Source organism: Diceros bicornis, chromosome 11 (genome assembly GCF_020826845.1).
Source record: "Diceros bicornis minor isolate mBicDic1 chromosome 11, mDicBic1.mat.cur, whole genome shotgun sequence".
NCBI lineage: Eukaryota > Metazoa > Chordata > Mammalia > Perissodactyla > Rhinocerotidae > Diceros > Diceros bicornis.
The window spans coordinates 8,284,573-8,304,063 of NC_080750.1; the positions used below are offsets into that span (position 1 = coordinate 8,284,573).

General features: G+C 39.3%; 1 protein-coding gene across 8 annotated transcripts in view; it reads right to left on the reverse strand.

Annotated features, from left to right (window-relative positions):
* Positions 1 to 1,398: 1,398 nt before the first annotated feature.
* Positions 1,399 to 19,491, reverse strand: part of CAMK2D (calcium/calmodulin dependent protein kinase II delta) — a 295,243-nt gene continuing 277,150 nt past the window's right edge. For 5 of the 8 annotated variants that reach the window (XM_058549956.1, XM_058549950.1, XM_058549949.1 and 2 more), the window contains 5 exons: positions 13,367 to 13,442; positions 8,499 to 8,593; positions 6,396 to 6,624; positions 4,768 to 4,863; positions 1,399 to 3,414 (listed from right to left, as the gene is read on the reverse strand). In XM_058549956.1, the coding sequence (XP_058405939.1) occupies positions 4,797 to 4,863; positions 6,396 to 6,624; positions 8,499 to 8,593; positions 13,367 to 13,442 (467 nt within the window). In that variant the 3' untranslated portion in view covers positions 1,399 to 3,414; positions 4,768 to 4,796. Of the gene's footprint in view, positions 3,415 to 4,767; positions 4,864 to 6,351; positions 6,625 to 8,498; positions 8,594 to 13,366; positions 13,443 to 19,491 lie in introns of all 8 variants that reach the window. The other 3 variants (XM_058549953.1, XM_058549951.1, XM_058549952.1) reach the window with 2 other exon arrangements.

Sequence of the window (19,491 nt, forward strand, 5' to 3'; positions counted from 1 at the left end):
GAAACGTTCGGAGAAGTCAGTAGAATTTTATTTAATGAAATCACTCAAGGGTTGTGCCTTCTATGTTGACTCTTACATTATATATAATTCTTTTATTTATACACAGATTCAAAATTTCAGTTACTTAGGATTCCTTGAGAATTTTCCTACAATATACTGCTCTACTCCATTTCATTTTCTCTACTTTTGGCTAGATGACTAACTCACTCATTATTTTTCATCTTTCCACTGAGACATTTGGATATGAATATATCCTCAGTGATACCTACGTAAAGAGAGCAGCTCATAGCAAAACAAGCTATCTACTCCTCTGAGTAAGGAATAATAAGAACGGGAGTATTAATATCGATGATTAGAACTGTCATAGCTGCTACCATTGAATATTATCTACCACATTATTCTAGGCACTCTACCCATTATCTCTCATACTCACAATATCGTTATTAATTAGTATGTTTTTTTTCTCATTTTACAAATACGGAAACTAAGGTTTGGAGGGAAGAGGCAACTTGCTCAGAGTGCCAAAGACAACAGCGACAGAGCCAAACATGAAATCCAGGACTATCTGATTACATCCTTAGGTTCCCACTTACGGTTTGGCCACAGTTCAACAACTATTAACAACTTGTCCCTTCCTGGCCCTTGCATGAGTTTTGGAATACAAATACACAGTTCTTGCCTATAGAAACATTATACTCCAGTAGAGGAGACACAACTAAAGATGTATCTTCAAAACAATGTGGTTGGCGGGAGAGGTACACACAAACTACTACACAAGTATTGAGGGAGAGAAAGCTCGCACGCAAGCTTTGAGCACGGTCTAGGAAGGTTTGCTGGAGGTGATGATGTTCTGCACTGAATTTTAAAGAACGAGTAAGAATTAGGGTGAAGGAGGGGAAGAATATTCTAGGTAAGAAATATGAACAACATAAACAGATGCGTGGTGCTCTTAGTACACTGGAAGAAGTTGAGTACTTCTGTACACCCAAGTTCAAGTTGAGGAGTAGGAGGAGGTGAAGTGCTTTCCTGTATATTGGAGATGATAACACTTGAGTGTTATATGGTCAGATTAGGGTTAAAAATGGAACCTAGCCGCCCTCTGAAGGATGGATTGGATCACACGTTTAGAAACTTAGGACTCTTAATTGTTTTTAACTACTTTGTCCTCAGAAAAATTTTCCTTGGAGAGACCATTTATTTTGTGCATACAGTAAATTAACACGCCGTGACAACCATGTGCATTCTTGAAAGGAAGCACAGGTCAATACCTTCATCTTATGTCAAAGGTAAATCGTTATGTACTGATGAGACCATAGTAGGACACACTGCCATGGGCACCGGCCAGCATCATGCATGCATAAATATAGTACCTCTTCTTAAGAAATAAAGATGGACGCATTGTCAGCAGAAATCACAAATTTATTAACTCTTAAATATACCAATCAGTCATTTATCATTGTGGCAAGAAATATATACAGTGTCCCATGGTAAACTGCAGTGTTTCAAAATGATAGAAGATAACGTGTAATTCAATTGTGGTGGAGAGAACAAATCACAATTTCCTCACGTCTTAGTGCGGAAGACAAACTTGATCTACGGTAATAGTTCAACACCACATGCTAAGTTTAAAAAAAAAAAAACACTCTATACCTATTTTTTAAAAATACATGTATGCCACGTATAGCCGCTTCACAAAAAGGTAAAAGAAATTAAAAAGGGAAAAATGAGGCCATTACTGTTTCACAGATCTCATTGGCAGGTTAACATGGCTCAATACATTTACTGTATATATTTATTTTAAATATATATTGTCTTAAATCGTGTAATAATTATCAGAAAAGCTTCAATCCATCTACCATACATCCACTAGCAACAATATCTAAGGTGATTAGTCACCAACACAGAAAGGTGAAATGAGAGAAAAGAGGGAGGAGGTTTTTTGTCGTTTTTGTTTTTTGCTTCCGCTTTAAAAACAGGCTTCTGAGGATGGAGAGTTACCATTGTTAACGTAATGCTGATGAAGGAACCATGCACTAGAGAGCGTTTCAGGGGGGAGAAGCAGCCTCCGAGCAGGTGAATCAACAAAGGAGAAATGAGGAGCACAAGAACACCAGCACGTTTCCCTTTTCTTGTTTTTCAAACTGGAAAATGCTCACTTCTTGCAGGAAAATAATGTTACTCTGATGCAAGAGAGAAGCTAAAAGAGCACAAGTCATAAAGATCAAGATCAAAACACTTATGAGAATGGAAAACACTCGCAGGCCTCTCTAACTAGAGAAAACCAGCCAGTGATGGTGCAGGAGGGCCCATGCCACGGGGCAGAAGGAAGTGCATTTGTACAAACCCCCCGATCTACCACCAACTCGGGTTCTCTGGCAACTGCCCCATCAGGAGGACACGCTGCAGGTATAGTAGGTTTTCGTAAGCTGAAACAATTTTAATACCTCCAACATGAGTTAGGATCCCTGCGTCCAAACTAGAGCCTAAACAGAATTGAAAACCTTTAAATCTTGACAGTTTTTTGTGGGCCCTGAAGATCACAAGTGCTAGTTTAGCTACCTCCGGAAGGCCTTTTTATTTTACCTTCATTATGTAAATTTCATTTTTTCTCACAAACTACTAGACAAAAATAAAAAAGAGAATGGAAAAAAAAATAAAAAAGGAAGCAAACAAAAGGAACAAAGAGATAGGATAAAATGAAAACAGAGCACAGATTTGAGAAAGGAACAAAAAATTCAATTCCGTGAATTCACAACAGTGCAAGTATACCCTAAAGAGATCAAACTCATAAATGATGTGAATGTTTCCAGTTTACATGGTTTGACCAAAAACAACATGACTTTAGAGGGTAGCAAACTACCTGATCCTCGCTTCCACATTCATAAGTGATTTTGCCCACATATCAACCCACTTGAATTGTTAAACAGAAACAAAACTTTCAGTGAAAATTCATCCATTTCAACCAGGATCACACCAGAAAACTGAAGGTATTTTTTTTGCCTTTTTTTGTGAAACAAACAAGCCAAAACAGATTAACAGCAAAGAGTTTTTAAAAATTTACATTTCTCTTACAAACTGTTATTCAGAGAACAATAACGTTGAAGTCTGTTAAATCTTGGCATAAACAGAGAAACTTGATGAACAGGTTGTACGTGGAATAGTGTGGAATTTTTTTGACCTCCCTCTACTGTTTGCCAACAGTCATTTGAGTTTGCATGGACATCCCCACAGCTGAGGTGTAAACACTGTGTAGGAAGGAACATATGACAAGATGATGAATCACAGGCATTACACTAGGACCTTCACAACTCCATGCACTCAGAAACATGCATGAAGAGGAGGAGAGGACGGCCTGGGTCACCAGCCAGGTGCCTGGAGGACAGAGAGTGCAGAAGTGGCACTGCTGACATTTAGCTGAAAGGAGAAAGGGAGGAAGGAGAAATAAATGACACTGTTTTACAAAAGATCGTCCAACTGCTTTGCCAAAGGTGAGACTAAGCAACGATTTTATAACTCAGCTAAATAATAACCTGAAAATACCATGTGTGAGAGATCCTTGCTTGCAATCATTAAAAGATAAAATACACAATGCTAAACAGAAACAATATTAAAATAGGAAATCAGTATTATTTATCTGTCAATTCCTTCACACAGAGCTAAGCTAAAAATAAAGAGACAGGGACCCAAGCTTCAATCACATTATTAAATCTAGATACAGTCATCCCTTGGTATCCATGGGGGATTGGTTTTCAAAGCCCCACAGATATCAAAATCCACTGATGCTCAAGTCCCTTGGTCGGTCCTCTGTATCTGCGGACGTGGAACCCGCGGATAGGCAGGGCTGCCTGTATACATTTTAAGCACTCATGTTTAACTGGACAAATTAATAAATGAATATTATCATTCAAATGAAATAGTCTAAAAGTTTAAGTTCATCCTTAGCTTTTGTCATTATTAGACTCCTTGGGAAATCAAACCTAGAAGTCAATTTAACTAGGATTATAGCCTGAAAAGTAGGGAAAACGTGATTATTTTTATTTAACTGGAGATCTTGTTTCTTTAAACCAACAGCTGGGAGCACTATTTCTTAAAAGCTCTGACCAAGGTTCAGTGTTTTGAATGGGGAAAATATTCACAGCAGTTCCACACACATCTGAATCCTTCTAATCCAAGCTAAGAAACAAATCTTAAAAAACAACACAGGCATGAATTTAATTACAGCCAACTTTCAATTATCCTCTGGAATTACCCACTTTGTGAGTTTTAAATTTCAGCTTGACTTCTCCTGTGGCCTGTCCTCACAGTCAAATACCATTATACTCAGTCAGCCATGGCAAATTGATTTCCATATTAACCTTTGCCTGTGTGGCACAGGATTGCAACCTCTTGAAAAACAGTAAGACACCAAAGGATCCCAATGCTTGATACAAATTAGGTCTGGATAATTGAGAGTTGTCTGAATTGACCCAGATATAATTGACTTTTGATGGGAGAACTCCAGGATATTCTAAAATGCCACAGTTCACACGCTGAAGCTAGGCTCTTCTCAGCAATTATTACCTTTAAAATGAGGGCTATGCTTCAAAATGGTGCCAAACATTAGACTCAAGAGCTCATGCAAAAATGCTATGAATTTTCAAAGACCTTTTATGGTTTTCATCGAGTATAACGCAAGAGAAAATATCCTCAAAGGGAAGAAAAACAGCCATGCAGCTTTTTATTAATTAGCTCCAATCACAAAGTATCACGGAGCAGGTTGTTACTTACAAGACCCATATGTGAATGATTTTCAGGCCTTAGATGTTTTGCCACAAAGAGGTGCTTCCTGAGAGGTTGTCTTTCCCATTTGGAATACAGGGGGGCCTATTAAGAGAAGCCCCATTTAAGCCACTTGGCATAAAATGAAGTTTTCTTAAATAGGCTCTATCCCATAAATGCTTCAGGGAATTGTAGAAAAACCTAACCCTCTAGTACTGTATGAGTACAATCCCTTCCATGTTAACTGGCAATTTGTGCTATACCTCTTTGGGGTAAAAAACACACAAACATACAAAAATAGGTGTCTTCAATATCATTATATTCCTTTTGTCTTTCTCTTAATTACGCAGCTATTGTTTTTAGAGTGAATTTCAACTTATCTTGTTTTTTTCCCTGTTGACCCACTTTTTACAAATCCAACAGTGATATATAATTATTAAGGCTATAAAGAAGGCCTTTGAAAACCACTGTCGTACGTTATTAAACTAAGAAATTTTGAAGAATTCTCTGTAGTGAGTTGAATGGCTGTTTGTATGAACTTGACTCCCCATCCCCTGCCCCCAAATATTAACAGGTGATCCTGGTGAGAGACTGTGGAATCTCAGAGATTCCAGATCTCTGAGATCAGCAGTGGGCCAAACTTCTCCTGAGTCTAAACTCTCTTTCTTGATTTCAACTCACCCCACTGTACGGAGGCAACCTTATTTCCCATTATTCCCCTTTACCCCAGTTGGAGCCAGCCTTCCTTACCCATAATCCTCTACCATGTGAAGCTAACGTCCTGACATTGTGCTTTTCCTCATGAGGTTCCTTGAGCTTGGACTATCTTCTCATTGTTCTTTGTCTCCAAATTCTACTCATCATTAAGTCCTTGTCTAAAATTCTATCTTCTACACAAAGTATACTTCCAAACTGTGCTAAACAGTTTACTGCATTGGTCATTCATTCCGTTCTACTCTGAAGCTGATTATGAACTTTGTTATATAGTTTTTCCTTTGGTATTGGGGATAAGTTACTTTCTAAACTAGAATATAAGTTCCTTGGGGGAACGTCTTTTACCTTGAATTTTATCTGGTGCAAGTTAAGCACCTAGAAGATGTGCAGTACTATTTGTCTAGTTATTGATTGGAGGAGCAAACACAACCTCTGAGGTAGAGTGGTGCAGTGACGAAGATACTGAGATACCTCATACTTGCTTTTTAGATGCTGTATTTTATAAACTTCTCCTAATACCTGTAACTGAGCCCCAGTAGATAACCTATGAAATGAAGCCCCTGATATTATATTGGCCATTTTGGAAACTCCTCTCACATCCCCTTCCTCTGTCAATAAAGTCACAAATAATTTGCCTTATTACATGAATTCCCTCTGATTTAACCCTAAGAAATCAGCCTGATAAGGTATCCTCCTACCTAAAACTATTGTGTACTGCCCCAGGGCAAGTTTCAACCCACAAATGGCTGATCGGATTGATCTTTCCAGAGAATTATAGACTGTTTCTCATGGAACATTTCTTCCCACCAATGTAACTGAACACTAGCATTAAATAACTATGCCATGCTATTAAGAATGGAATAAGTAAAAGACGCTGACCATGGGTATATTAACAAAGAAGCTGACAGCCTGGGAATATTTACTTGATGGGTACTGTTGGTGACCCCGAGCGATGAAAATGAACATTCTGCCACTTTCCATCCCGGCGGTGCCACACACGTGTCTCTTCTGACTGCATTGTCTTGGGCATTCCGCTGCCATCCATGTACTGTGTGAGCCTAATGTATGCTATGCAGGCAGCATCATCGCCTACCAGATGTACATGGGGGTTCAGGATAATAGTGTGGATTGGTTTATTGCTTTTGGACAAAGCTGAAAGAGAACAACATGAATAACAGAATTTAGTTTCCATGTAAAGTCAACCAAACCAGTAATAACTTCAGTTGGGACCAATGAATGGAATGCTATTCATTCAACTACTAATTATTTGCACTAATCGAGTGTCTGGCACTGTGCAAAGTATAAAGGAAAAGAGAGCAAAAGTAGATAGTCATTATTTTCTTTGATTCCCTTTGCAGACAATTCGAAAACTTATGGGGAAAAAGCTAGAGAGATGTATTTATTTGTAATGGGAAGTGGTTAGAAACAGAAGCCATGATGTGAATAGAGACGGAGAAGTCCTGGCCCAGGTGCACAGAGCAGTTCCTATGTTTCCAGTGAACAAACCACTGGGGCAGTTGACAGGATATCCTGTGGTCTTGTTCATTTTTGTTAGTTGGTGAAGTTCACGGGACAAGGGAAATATATCAAGTATCAAGCATGGAGATTGCTGTCTCCAAAATAAGGCTAGCCATGGCATGAATTTGTTTCCCCATCTCATTCTGTGACTCCTTTACTTAGCAGAGTCCATTCCATGATAGTCCAGTTGTAGTTATCCAGTAAAATCCAAAACTTGGTGTTAGCATATGCCCTGATCTTCTAGTTCTTTCCTTTGATTGAGCAGCCCTCACTAGGCCTCAGCCTTTGGTGTTTTGACAATAGCTACTCATTCTAATTATTCAATGACTAAGAGATGTGAAGAGTTAGTTCAAATGATTGATCGATGATGATACTCTCTTAGATCACTAAAACAGGTTGAACTGTTTTACCTGTTATCCAAACATGCTTCCTTTTCTCAGAAAAGATCTGCATAAATTACTCAGTGTGAGTCAGATAAAAACCATACCTCATTATGAAGAACACGTATTTATGGAAAGTAATGATGTACAATGTTGAAGTAAGTTAAAATATTAATGGGTTAATTAATTCTTTTACTAGAGATGAGGGTGTCAATTGAGAGTCAAATGAAGGAAACACTATGAAATGCTGTCAATCAGGGTGCTGGAATACAGAGAATATGTCAACATTTACTGAAGTTTTGTTAAGGCCAATTTACCACATAATTCTTTGTTTGCTTGCAAATGCTTAGTGCATCTAAGAAAAAGTAATTCATTAAATATATCTTAACTTAAAAATCCATGCCAAGGACGATATTCTTGTCAATGCTTATAATTACTGGAAGCGAGCTTGATAATGCTAATCATTACTGCAATTCCTCTTTAATTCATCAAGATCTCACGGCAAAAGGGTGAATGCACTCTACGCACCTACGACTTCAGGTGTACAGTAAAGGAGAAGGATAAAAGGAACTTCAGATTTATACTTTTCTTGATGACCTGAAGGATTTCTGTTGGAGTTTTTGTCACTTTCTCTGCAGTATGGCTGTTACTTCTATGACAACTAAAATTCTTACAATCTGAACTGAAATATTTGATCACTCATCTTCGGTTACATTTTACTTTGAAAATGAGCACTACATATGCCTGAAAGCACTCCTCTATGTCAAATATTCTGGCATGCTGGGGTTTATTTTTTCATATGTAAACAATGTTTTATGAAAACTTGAAATTAGCATATTTTTTGGTAACTCATTTTGCAGCTTATATCATATATTTAACTTATATGGGGTGTATTCAATCAACATTACTTTTTAGACAAAATCAGATATTTTTCGAAACACACCAAAACTTTTAAGCCTGTCATAATGTTTTTTTTTGATTTCAAATACAAAAAAATTTTTATTATCTAAAATGCTGGACTAAGGTAAAAGTTTCTCATTGCAAAAGAGAGCCAAAGAATCTGCAAATTTGGGAGAAATTCAAAGAGAAGTTGGAAAACGCATGTTATTAAATTTAGAATAAATGTACCATTTTCAAAGTAGAATCGATGAAAGTCCATCCCTTCCACTAAATTACCCAAAGCTTCAGGTTCAAAAGCAGTAAGGCCTGGGTCACAGATTTTTCTGTAGGAAAAAAAATAATGAAAATAACAAATACGTAAGTTAATGTATTTTGTTGTTTCACACATATCCATTCTTATTTATCAAACAGTCAGTGAAGGAAAGAGTCTCTAAAAAGACCCCTAAAAATATAAAATTTCTATCACAGGCCTTGGCAGGGTGGGTTGAGGAACAGACCCTAAAAGAGCATTTTGCAGAGAACTCTGATAAGTCAAGACGATATAATCAGTTCCAGCAGATGAGAACCTACAATACTTTAGGAGTCTCCTTTTTAAAATTTCTACTTTTTTAATTCCAAGGTGAATTCTCTAAGCTTTCCCCAGTTTTTCTAACTCTCGACTTAAGTTTATTATTTTTTAAATGTTCTCCAAATCCTATAAAACCAACTTTGGCTCTGAAATTAAATACTTTTGGAATAATTTGTGACACCTTCTACATGCATGTGAAACATCTATATTATGATTGATTTGATGGCAGGTGTCACATCCTCTACTTCCTGGCAATGTCTACAAGACTTAAGCTTGTGTTGAAAGTTTATTTAACTTTTAAAATAAAATTAATGAGAGGTTCAAATGCACATATTAGTTTTCTTTTTAATCCTAGAAATATAATTCAACAAAGAGATACACCATTTTAAATATTCAGAGAAAGCCAATGGGCTTTCTTTGGAGAAACTTACTTATTCCACAAAGAACTGTTAAACATCTACTACGTAGCAGATATTCTTTGAAACAAATGATTATAACACAACAATTAATATTAGAATAGAAATAAATACAAAGTGCTCAGAAACCAGATTACTTATACCTGGGACAGGAAAGATTTGAGAAAGAAAATTTGAGCTGGGCTTTTAGGAATGCCTAGGAGTTTTCCAGGTGTGTGGCATGTGGTAGGCAGGAGTAGCGCAGCAAGTATAAATGGCACAGTACTGTGAAAATGCAGAGTATGTGTGGGGAATGAGGGTCAGCTGTTTGATATGGTGAGCGCTGGGGCACCGGGTATGTATATAAGTCCCATGGAAACATAGAGGGGGAAATATTTCCTTGGGCCTGCGGTGATCAGGGTAGGCTTCTCAGAGAAGGTGCTGTAATATCTGGATTTGAAGAATTTGCGGAAGTTCACAAAGGAGATAAAAGGAGTAAAAATTGAAGGATTTGGGACTGTTTATTAATTTGATGGGGCTATATCTAATTTTATACGGAAATTCCCCATTTGGGAGGGAAAACATTTTAACTGTTCAAAAGAAATACAAGTTTCAAGAGGCTAACTCACTATGGTTCTTGAAAGTACTGTTCATAGAATGTGGAACTGATGTTTTTTTAACAACACTTCTAAAATAGAATATACTTTTAAAATAAAAAAATCACAGTGGTTATTCTTTGTGGTAAAGAAAGCCTTAAAGGTGGGGGTGAGGAGGTGCGTGGGTAGGAATTTAACACTTTGCCTCAGACTTCCCAGTGGGCAGGAACTTTCAAGCTCAAAGTCAAATATATATAATTTTTCTAAGGAGCAAAATGGGAAGAACAGCATTCCTATGGCAACAGGAATTTATTTCACCAGGGGCTATTTCTTCTTCTATAAATATGACATTTGGTTGTCAACATTGGTAAATCGAAATTTTTTACTACATTATATCAGATACTTTGACTTATATCAGGTGATTTTACTACCTTAAAATCACCCGAGAATCAATGTACTACGACGAATCTTTTTACCCAAGCATCAAGAGTCAGTATATCTGAAAATCTGTTAATCTGTCCTCCCTTTCCCTCTCTCCCTCTCTCCCCCTCCCGTCTCTGTCTCTCTCTCATATGTATGTATGTATGTATGTACTTATGTATGTATGTCTCTCTCTCTCTCTCTCCCTCCTCTAACAGGCTTGGGTTAATAAAACATTCACAAAGCTGCCACTTGCCATTGTGTGTGTATGCTCTGAACAGGTGCTCTAAGGACCAGCTGGCAGCTACACCAATACATTCGACCATCCCCAAAGCTCCCAAATGGAAGGGCCTGTTGGATTATCCCTCAGCCTGAGTGTACAAAAGGACGCCAGATTACAAGCCTCCGTAGGCAAAGGAATTAGTGAACTGATGTGATTCCAAGGAACTGCGTTATTTAAAATACCCTACTTTAAATTGTCTGAGAATATAGGAAATACTATATTTTCCCACTTTTGCCTGGCTACCACCACCAGAAAAACACACTTTTTACCATTGCACAGGGGGATGCTGTTGCAAAAGGAGATTTTTTTTAAAAAGAGTGTTCTTATGTTTGGAGACTCATACGGGTCTAACAAAGTTATATCAGCAAAAGGAACAAAAGAGAACAGGTTCTCTGGCACAGAGTTCTAAATAGGAAAGTGTTCTCTCTGACAACCAAGAATGTTCTTTTAAACTCCATTTCTTACTATTTCTTTCATTCCAAGTATACTTTATTAGGTCAAGTTAAAGATCGACACACACAAATACATACAACTGTATATGCAGGTGTCTGTATATATTTGCACACATTAATTTAGTTTATAAGAAGTAGTCTTAGATTTAATTTAGTTCTTATGTTCAGTTACTCTCTTCCATATTTTATTTTTTTTTAATTTTTCCCCCAAAGCCCCAGTAGATAGTTGTATGTCATAGTTGCACATCCTTCTAGTTGCTGTATGTGGGACGCGGCCTCAGCATGGCCGGAGAAGCGGTGCGTCGGTGCGAGCCCGGGATCCAAACCCGGGCCGCGAGCATCGGAGTGCACGCACTTAACCGCTAAGCCACAGGGCCGGCCCCCATATTTTATATTTAGCGGTCTATGTGTAACTGATGATAAAAGTAATACCTTCTTATTATATAAAACTTGGAAAGAAGCAGGAAAAAAATCTCACACATAACAATTTCATCTCCCCGAGGCAACGTCTTTTTATCCTTTTTAAAACCAACTTGGCATTAATGCTTTTTCTCATGCAGTTGTAATAATGATGTACACACACTTTTATATCCCACTTTATCTTCAGTGAATACCTCATGAGCACTTTGCCAGCTCACTAGAAAGTCTGCATGAATATCTACTGTACCAAATGCACCACAGATTACTTAGCAGTTACCTTAATGTTGGACATATAAGTTGTTTCCAATTTTTCACTATTATGAACATTACTTCAATAAATATTTTTGTTCATCATTTTTGTCCACGTTTTAGATTCAAAATCCATGCCCATGTTAAATTTTTGTAAGTAGAATTACAGGACGAAAGTAATTTGAACCTTTATAAATGCTTTCTGGTATATACTAACTGTCCCCCTGACCCCTGCCACTGCCACCACCCTGAGTGTTGGCGCCACTGAGACTCCATCCAGTGGTGGAGCACAGTCGCCATCATCCTGCAATCTTTGCCCCCCTCTGGCTGTCAGCAGCATTTTTATCCCTGCTGAGCTCATAGGCAGGAAATGCTCTTGCCTTCACATTTGCATGCACTGAATTAGTGGGCATGAACATGCGTTTATTAGTTTACTTGTCATTTTTATTTCCTCTTTTGCTAATAGTTCAAGTCCTTTACCTAGTCTTCTGCTTTCCAATCTTATCCACTCAATATAAATGGACTTTTGACACGTTTCACAAATAATTTTCCATTTATTGTTTGTCTCAGTTTTGTTTCGTTTTTTTTTTTTTTTTTGTGAGGAAGATCAGCCCTGAGCTAACATCCATGTCAATCCTCCTCCTTTGTTTCGCCGAGGAAGGCTGGCCCTGAGCTAACAGCCCTGCCCATCTTCCTCCACTTTATGTGGGACGCCGGCCCAGTAGGGCCTGACAAGTGGTGCGTGGGTGCGCGCCCGGGACCAAACCGGCGAATGCTGGGCCGCTGCAAGGGAGTGCGTGCGCCCACCCGCTTGTGCCACCGGGCCGGCCCTGTTTTGGCTTTTTAAAAATAAAAGTATACAAGTTTTATCCACTTAGGTAGCCTAATCATTTTATCTTCTCATTTGTGATTACTTCCCCCGCTTTTAAACTTAGAAAGATCTTTCCAACCAGAGGTCAGATTCAATCTCTTCTTTGCATTTAACGCTTTCATTCAAGAGGAACTCACTTGTAAGGCTAAGGGGAAGGCTCAGGCTCATTTTTATCTCCACCCAAAACGCTAACTTACTGACCCGCATGCTTTGTGAAATAAGTCTTCATGCCTTACTTATCTGAGTGCTTTATTTTTATTCGTTCGAAGTGATTTCCTTTATATATCTATCATCCAGTAGTTTGTAAACTTTAAATTTAGCTTTAGAACCCTTCCTTCAAATAAAATTTTACCTAAGAGACAAACTCATGAAAGAGATGAAGACTAAGTTGAGCTGTGCTGGCTGAAGAGGGAGAAGGCTGCCTCACGTCACCTCCTCATCTCTTTTCTGTCCCCACACCTCTGCAGCATCAGAGGAAAAACACTTCTTAAGCCAAAATGCACTTTTTATGTGCTTTCTGGTTTCTTGTGTCTTTCCGCTCAGGGACTGCTCTGCCTGGCATGCCTTCTCTCACATGGAGGTGTGGGCGGTTACACTTCCGCGTGTGGACAGAGAAATCCCCGGTCCTCCTATCACAAGTCTTTTGTCTTCTCTCTCTGAAGTCTCAGATACATTTATTTCTCTCCTGGGGGCACTTAAGTCATTATACCTTGAAATAAAGCTATTGTTGACATACTAAACCTGGGGTTAAATATACACGAATTCAGGGACACTGAAGAACGCCTTCATATAGAAAATACTTGCCATTTGCATGAAAGCAAAACAAATGTGCCTCGACTCACGTGTAAGCTTCAAAGTCCCCGTTGTTGATGGCTTCGATCAGCTGCTCAGTGACTTTGATAATCTCTTGCTTTCGTGCTAAAGGCAAAGATATAGAGTTGGGTGAGAATAAAGGACAAAAGCCATATAAAATACTACTCATAATTGCTATTTTCCTCAAACAAGGTATTACCATTTAAGACTTCCCTCACAAAAGTGTAGTGTTATTCTCTCCACAATCTCGCTGCTCAAAGCACACAGACCAACATTATCTGCCTCCTCTGGGAGCCCGTCAGAAACAGACTCTCCAGCCCTTCTCCAGACCGACAGATTCAGAATCTGCATTTTCACAGGATCCTCACATGATTCCTGAGCACGTTCAGTCCGGGAAGCATAGCTACATTCCACTGCTTAGAAGACCACAGTTGCCTGGAAGGTCAGGGCTTCATTTTTTAAATTAGTTCCTATTACCTTTACCAACATGACTGAGTTTGTGAACATTTTTCTCTTAACCATTAACAAAAGTGTTATTAAAAAAGTTAATCTCAAAAAAGTTATCACTCTACTAATATAAGTGTATCTTCAGAGTATAGATGATATCTTGCATTGAGACATTTAACTTTATTTGCATTTTTATACTGTTCAGGTCAACCAACTCTACAAAAGCAGACGCCAACACTGTAATTGCCATCATATTTAGATAAATGGCCTTCAGTAAACTCTGTAAATTGGAAAAGCAACGTATGAATCAATACTGTGGATGTAGGCAGATAATCAGATGGAAGCCCCCTATACACGTGTATAGTGTCAACTCTAACACCAAACATGATTTGTTTCTATTCCTAGCCCACAATTGGTAAAAATATTAATAGCTGGTTTGGTTCAAATCCCACCTATTCCGTAAATTCTTTTCTGATTACATCTCCCTCAAGTGTTCTTTCCTTTTTTTGAATGCCTATAGTGTATCAGTCACTTGGCAATTAAGCATACCATGACAACTTCTTTAAGTTAAATCAAATTATTACTTGTTTTAAATTGTTATAAAACTTTGTTCACTTTAATCTTCCCAGTTAAATTAAAAGCTCTTTGTGGGCAAAGAACATGTTATTTCTTGGTATCATTTAAAAAGCTTTATCCAATGTTTTTAATGAAATAGATGCTCAGTAAGTTTGTGAATTTGATCAACTGATATTAGTGATAACCTTTTCTTGATTTCAGAACACTATTCTCTTACTAATGAAATTAATGCATGAAATATATAAAAAACTAAATTTCACTGAATTTTGTTTTGAGAACATTGTGATACTTCCTTAAATGACTGGAAATAAACTGGGGGAATCATAAAAAGTCACTTCCATTCTAAGTGACTCAGTGAGGCTGCTATTCATTGCAGAAAAAGCTGAAGTCTGGTATTAGGTTGTTATTGATTAAAGGCACAAGTTTGCTTTTTTTTTTTTTTTTGGTGAGGAAGATTAGCCTCATCTGTTGCCAATCCACCTCTTTTTGCTGAGGAAGATTGGTCCTGGGCTAACATCTGTGCCCATCTTCCTCTAGTTTATATGTGGGATGCCTGCCACAGCATGGCTTGATAAGCCGTGCGTAGGTCCTTGCCGAGGATCTGAACCTGCGAACCCTGGTCCTCCGAAGTGGAGCTCACGAACTTAACCACTACACCACTGGGCCGGCCCCAGTTTGCATTTTTAATGAACCTGATCTTCATTAAACAGGTTTTAACCACAAACTTAAATGTTTACATTCACTTTCAAAACTTCAGGTTATAATATTCCTTATTTAAAATAAATGTTCTGTAAACCTAACGACTTCATTGAGACTATATGAGACTACCTTATGATTTGTGCATAAAACGGTTGTGAACAATGTCAAGTTCGACAATATAAAAAAATCACCATCCAGGATAGATTTCATAGTTACATAATTAACTATCATTTATATTAGGAAAAAAACCCACAACAGGGTTTCTCAGCTCCTACACACATCTAAAACAGTTCTTGCCCTTGTTCATTTGACTGATGAATATCCATAATGTACCCAACATCAAAACATATTGACAGAAGTAGTGCCGGGGAATAATTCTGTAATGGGGATGCTGCTGGTGACACATTTTAGCTTAATTTAGTTAGGCAATAAGTGATTCATCTGTCTGTGCCCTCCACAGCATGAACACTTGGCAAAAACGCATGACAGCTGACCCAATTCTGGAAAATAAAGCACACTGGTGCTAAGGTGGTCAGAAAGTGAGATTAGGAAAATGTGACTACCAAAGCTTCCTCGTCCTGTTAAATTCTCGTTTGAAACTCATAGATTTCTTGGTATGCTATATGGCTAAAAGGAGAAAACTAAAGTTTAGAAAACAATGTCAATTTTTTAAAACTAATGAAGAAGGAAGAAATGAACATAAGGTCAGTGCGCTTTGTACAGCTTCATTGGGCTAAGACTCGGTTTATGGAATCGTGTGGAAAGTTCGGGGTCACTTTCTGAAGTTTCTGAAAGTCTCTGCCTTCCCTCATAAGCACCAAATGGAATTAGCAACATCGAGTGTATATGGCCATCTCTGTCTCTGAGCCACTGTGGAAATACTCTTTAGATCTTAACAGTTTACATGTTACAACTGGCTTAATTTTTGTCCTGCATAATCAAAGCAACACAAATTGCCTTCTCTCTTAGTTCTTACGCTCAGAAACCCTGGTGCTTTAGCTGGCAGGACAGCAGATGGGAATCAGCCAGGATGCTTCTGTGCTGCATCATCATAAAACCAACGTGACTATCTTGGCTCAGGAGGTGCCTGGAACTCGGGAATCTTTAGAGCTTATTGCCCTTCGGCAAAGAAGCTTGAGTGAGTCACGGGCAACACAAGACAGCTGACTCTCTGAAGGAAAACAGTCAGCTGGAAGTGAATCATTTGTATATAGTAGTCTATTGTGGTTGGAACTGTTGCCACAGTGACCTAGAGAAAGAGGGAGGGTTTGGTGCTAGCTAGCTCTGCTCTCGTCAGCAGGAGGTTAAGGGACAATCACCGCTAGGTGCCTGGATGCCCATGTTCTGTGCAGAGCCGCCACTCTCATGTGGCCTTCCCTCTTCCTGAAGATCAAGTAACGGCCACTCCAGAGTCGAAGTGGGGAGAGCTGGTGATGTCACTAACCTAAGGTGAGGGAAGAGTGGACTGGTAAAGCATTCCCTGAATACCAGAAGCTTCTTCCACCTCAGAGCTAGCCATTTAACCATGGGGAACCGATTACCAAGTAGTTTTATTTATTTATAGTTTTATTTATAGAATCGAGGTGCTCAAGCCTATCCCCAAAGTAGCTTCTGGGGATTTCCAGCTTCCAAGAGGAAAGGCAGGAGACAGAAGCAAGTGGGAGGGATGCCCCAGATTTCTACTTCCCACGTAATTATGCAAAAGAACTGGGAACACTGTCATGTTCAAATTCATATCTTTTGGCTCTTTTATTGTTCTAAAGAGGCCTGGAAGAGTAAGATAACAGTGTGAATGGTCCCAGTGTTTAAAAAAAAAAAAAAAAAACCCTGGGAACTGAGAGTAATTATGTAATAAAATAATTGAGAGCTTTCAACTTCTGGCAAGCATTATCAGATCTGAGCATCACAACACTGCTCTGAGATGCACAGAAAACATTCTCTCTCTGGTTAACAGATAAGTTACTACAGGCACTGCCCAAAGCTACAGAGTTTGCTGGTTACTCCTTCCCTCCACCTTGAAACTCTCCCCTCCTTTCACTTCTTTCCTGCTTTTCTTACCAATCCTCTAATCACATGATCTCACTCTCATTGCCATGTGCTCTTTCTCAGCCAGGACTTCAAATGTTTCAATTCCCTTTAGAGGCTCAGTTTGAGGCTTTCTTCTCATCAGGCACCATATCCCTATGGTCCTGTCTATACCAGTGTTTTAAATTGCCACCTATATCCCAATGATTACCAAATTGTTACCTCTTTTCTAGACCTTTCCTCCAGATCTGTGTGTCAATGCCTATTTTGGAATCTCCATTTGGATATCACAAATGCATCTTGAACTCAACATACCCTCAACTGAGCTTATGAGCTTCCACCACCACAAGCCTATTTGCTGTTCCAGGAATCTCCTGGCGAATGGTAATATCATCCAGCCAGTTGCAGGAGAAAGAAGCTTGAGAGTCATCTCTGACTCCCTCATCCCACTCCTCCCACACAATCTTTCCAGTCCTGTTGACTACGCCTTTTAAATGTCTTACACGTTAGTCAACTTCTTTCCTTCCCCATCACTCTGGAGCAAGCACCCATCATTTCTTGTCCAGATTAAGTATCTGAAGAGAGACGGTGAAACCCTGCATCATCTGGACCCTCCCCATCTCACCAGACCCATTCAAAGGCCCTTTTACTTTCTTCTCTCCACCCCACCCATAGTGTCTTCTCTCAGGATTAACGGTCATGCTTCCTCCTGTTGCCAGCCCTTCACATAAGCTCTCCTCTCTTCTTGGAAAACTGTGCCCCGTCTTGGCCTTCATTTCTTTTACCAGATCTCAACTCAATTATTACTTCTTCAAAAAAGCCTCCCCTGACCCTCATTTTAGGAGTGGTCCCTGCATCATAAATTCACACATCTCCTACACCTGCTGTTCGAAAGCACTTAGTACAACTGTATTTACATATTTATTTGTATGTATTCGATTAACCAGTTTTTTCTATTACTTTGTAAGCTCCACAAGGGGAGGTACCTCACCATCGTAAGCCAGCATCTAGCATGGCATACAGTAAATATGTGACAAATAGTTGAATGAAAAGTGGGTCCAGAACAAACTCAAGTGCTTTCCGACTCCCAATCCAGTGGCCTTTCCAACACGATACCACATTTTTCGGTGATGGTCAGATAGCCTTTTAAAAATTTGCACTGATAAATGGAAACAAGTATAAAGCAGCATGTCTTATTGTTTATTGACAATGGAAGAAAATACTTTTCAACTTATCTACAACTGACTGTCAAATTCCTCTCTCTTCCTGACTTCATTTTTCTAATGGAACCACAATTTTACCAGTTTCCTAGCTCTAAATCTTGGGTTTCTTCTGGACTCTACTTTCTCCTTAGTCCCTGCATCTGTCACTCAGGAGTCCCATCATTTTTCTTTAGCAGTGACAGTGATGGTTCCCAGGGTGCATCCTCAGCCTCTCCCTTGTGTCTTTGGCTTGCCCTCGGTAACCTCACTCCTCTCTCCAGCTGTGTCCATATACTGAAGACTGCCAAATCTCTATCACTGACCCTAAGTCTTTCTGGGCTCCAAGTTGGTATTTCTAACCACATTCGAAACATCCCCAGTTGTCCTGGCATTTCAGACCTAGGGTGCCCAAAACTGACCTCAAGTATCTTCCTCGCAAATCCTGCTGCTTTTCTTGTATTTCTCATCTTGGATAGCGGCAGCATAATCTACTCAGTTGCCCAAACCAAAAGCCTTGAGGCCTCCTTTCAATTCCTCATACAGTTCACTCTTCATTCTCTTCTTCATGCATCCAAATCTTTCTCAAATCCATTTCTTCCTCTCCAGGCTCATTGCCACTGCTCTGACTCAGCCTCGGAAGTTCCTCCCCTCCTGCTCCGAGGTCCTTTCTCACGCCCTCTCCCCACCCCCCCACTCCTCACTGTTGCCGAATCATCTTTCTACAGAACAGTGCTGGCCATACCCCCCCCCCTCCACTGTTTGGAAGCCAAAGCCCAAACTTCTTTGTTTGTTCTTCAAAGGTCTTCCTCCTGTTTTTCTAGCTTCATCTCCTGACACTTCTTTTCCCCCAGGGCTCCCACATAACCTATTCTACAGCCATTTCAAGGGGCTCACTCTTCCTCAACTAGTCCTGGCTCTTTGATAACTCTGTGCCCTTTCTCTCACTTTTCCTTCTGCCTGGAGACTGCCCCTCATCTGTCTGGAAATCTCCTTCAATAGTCTGCTCCAAGGTCACCTCCTCTAGCCTCTCCTGAGTGCTCCAGACCAGCAATCTAATCTCACTGCAATCCTCCTATGGCATTATCCCAGGATGCACACATATCTATCTGACCAGGACTTGACCATTTTCTACCTTCAACACCTAGTACTGAGTCAATGTCTGTAAATGCACGCACGCGTGAATAAATAAATACACGGAAAGATAA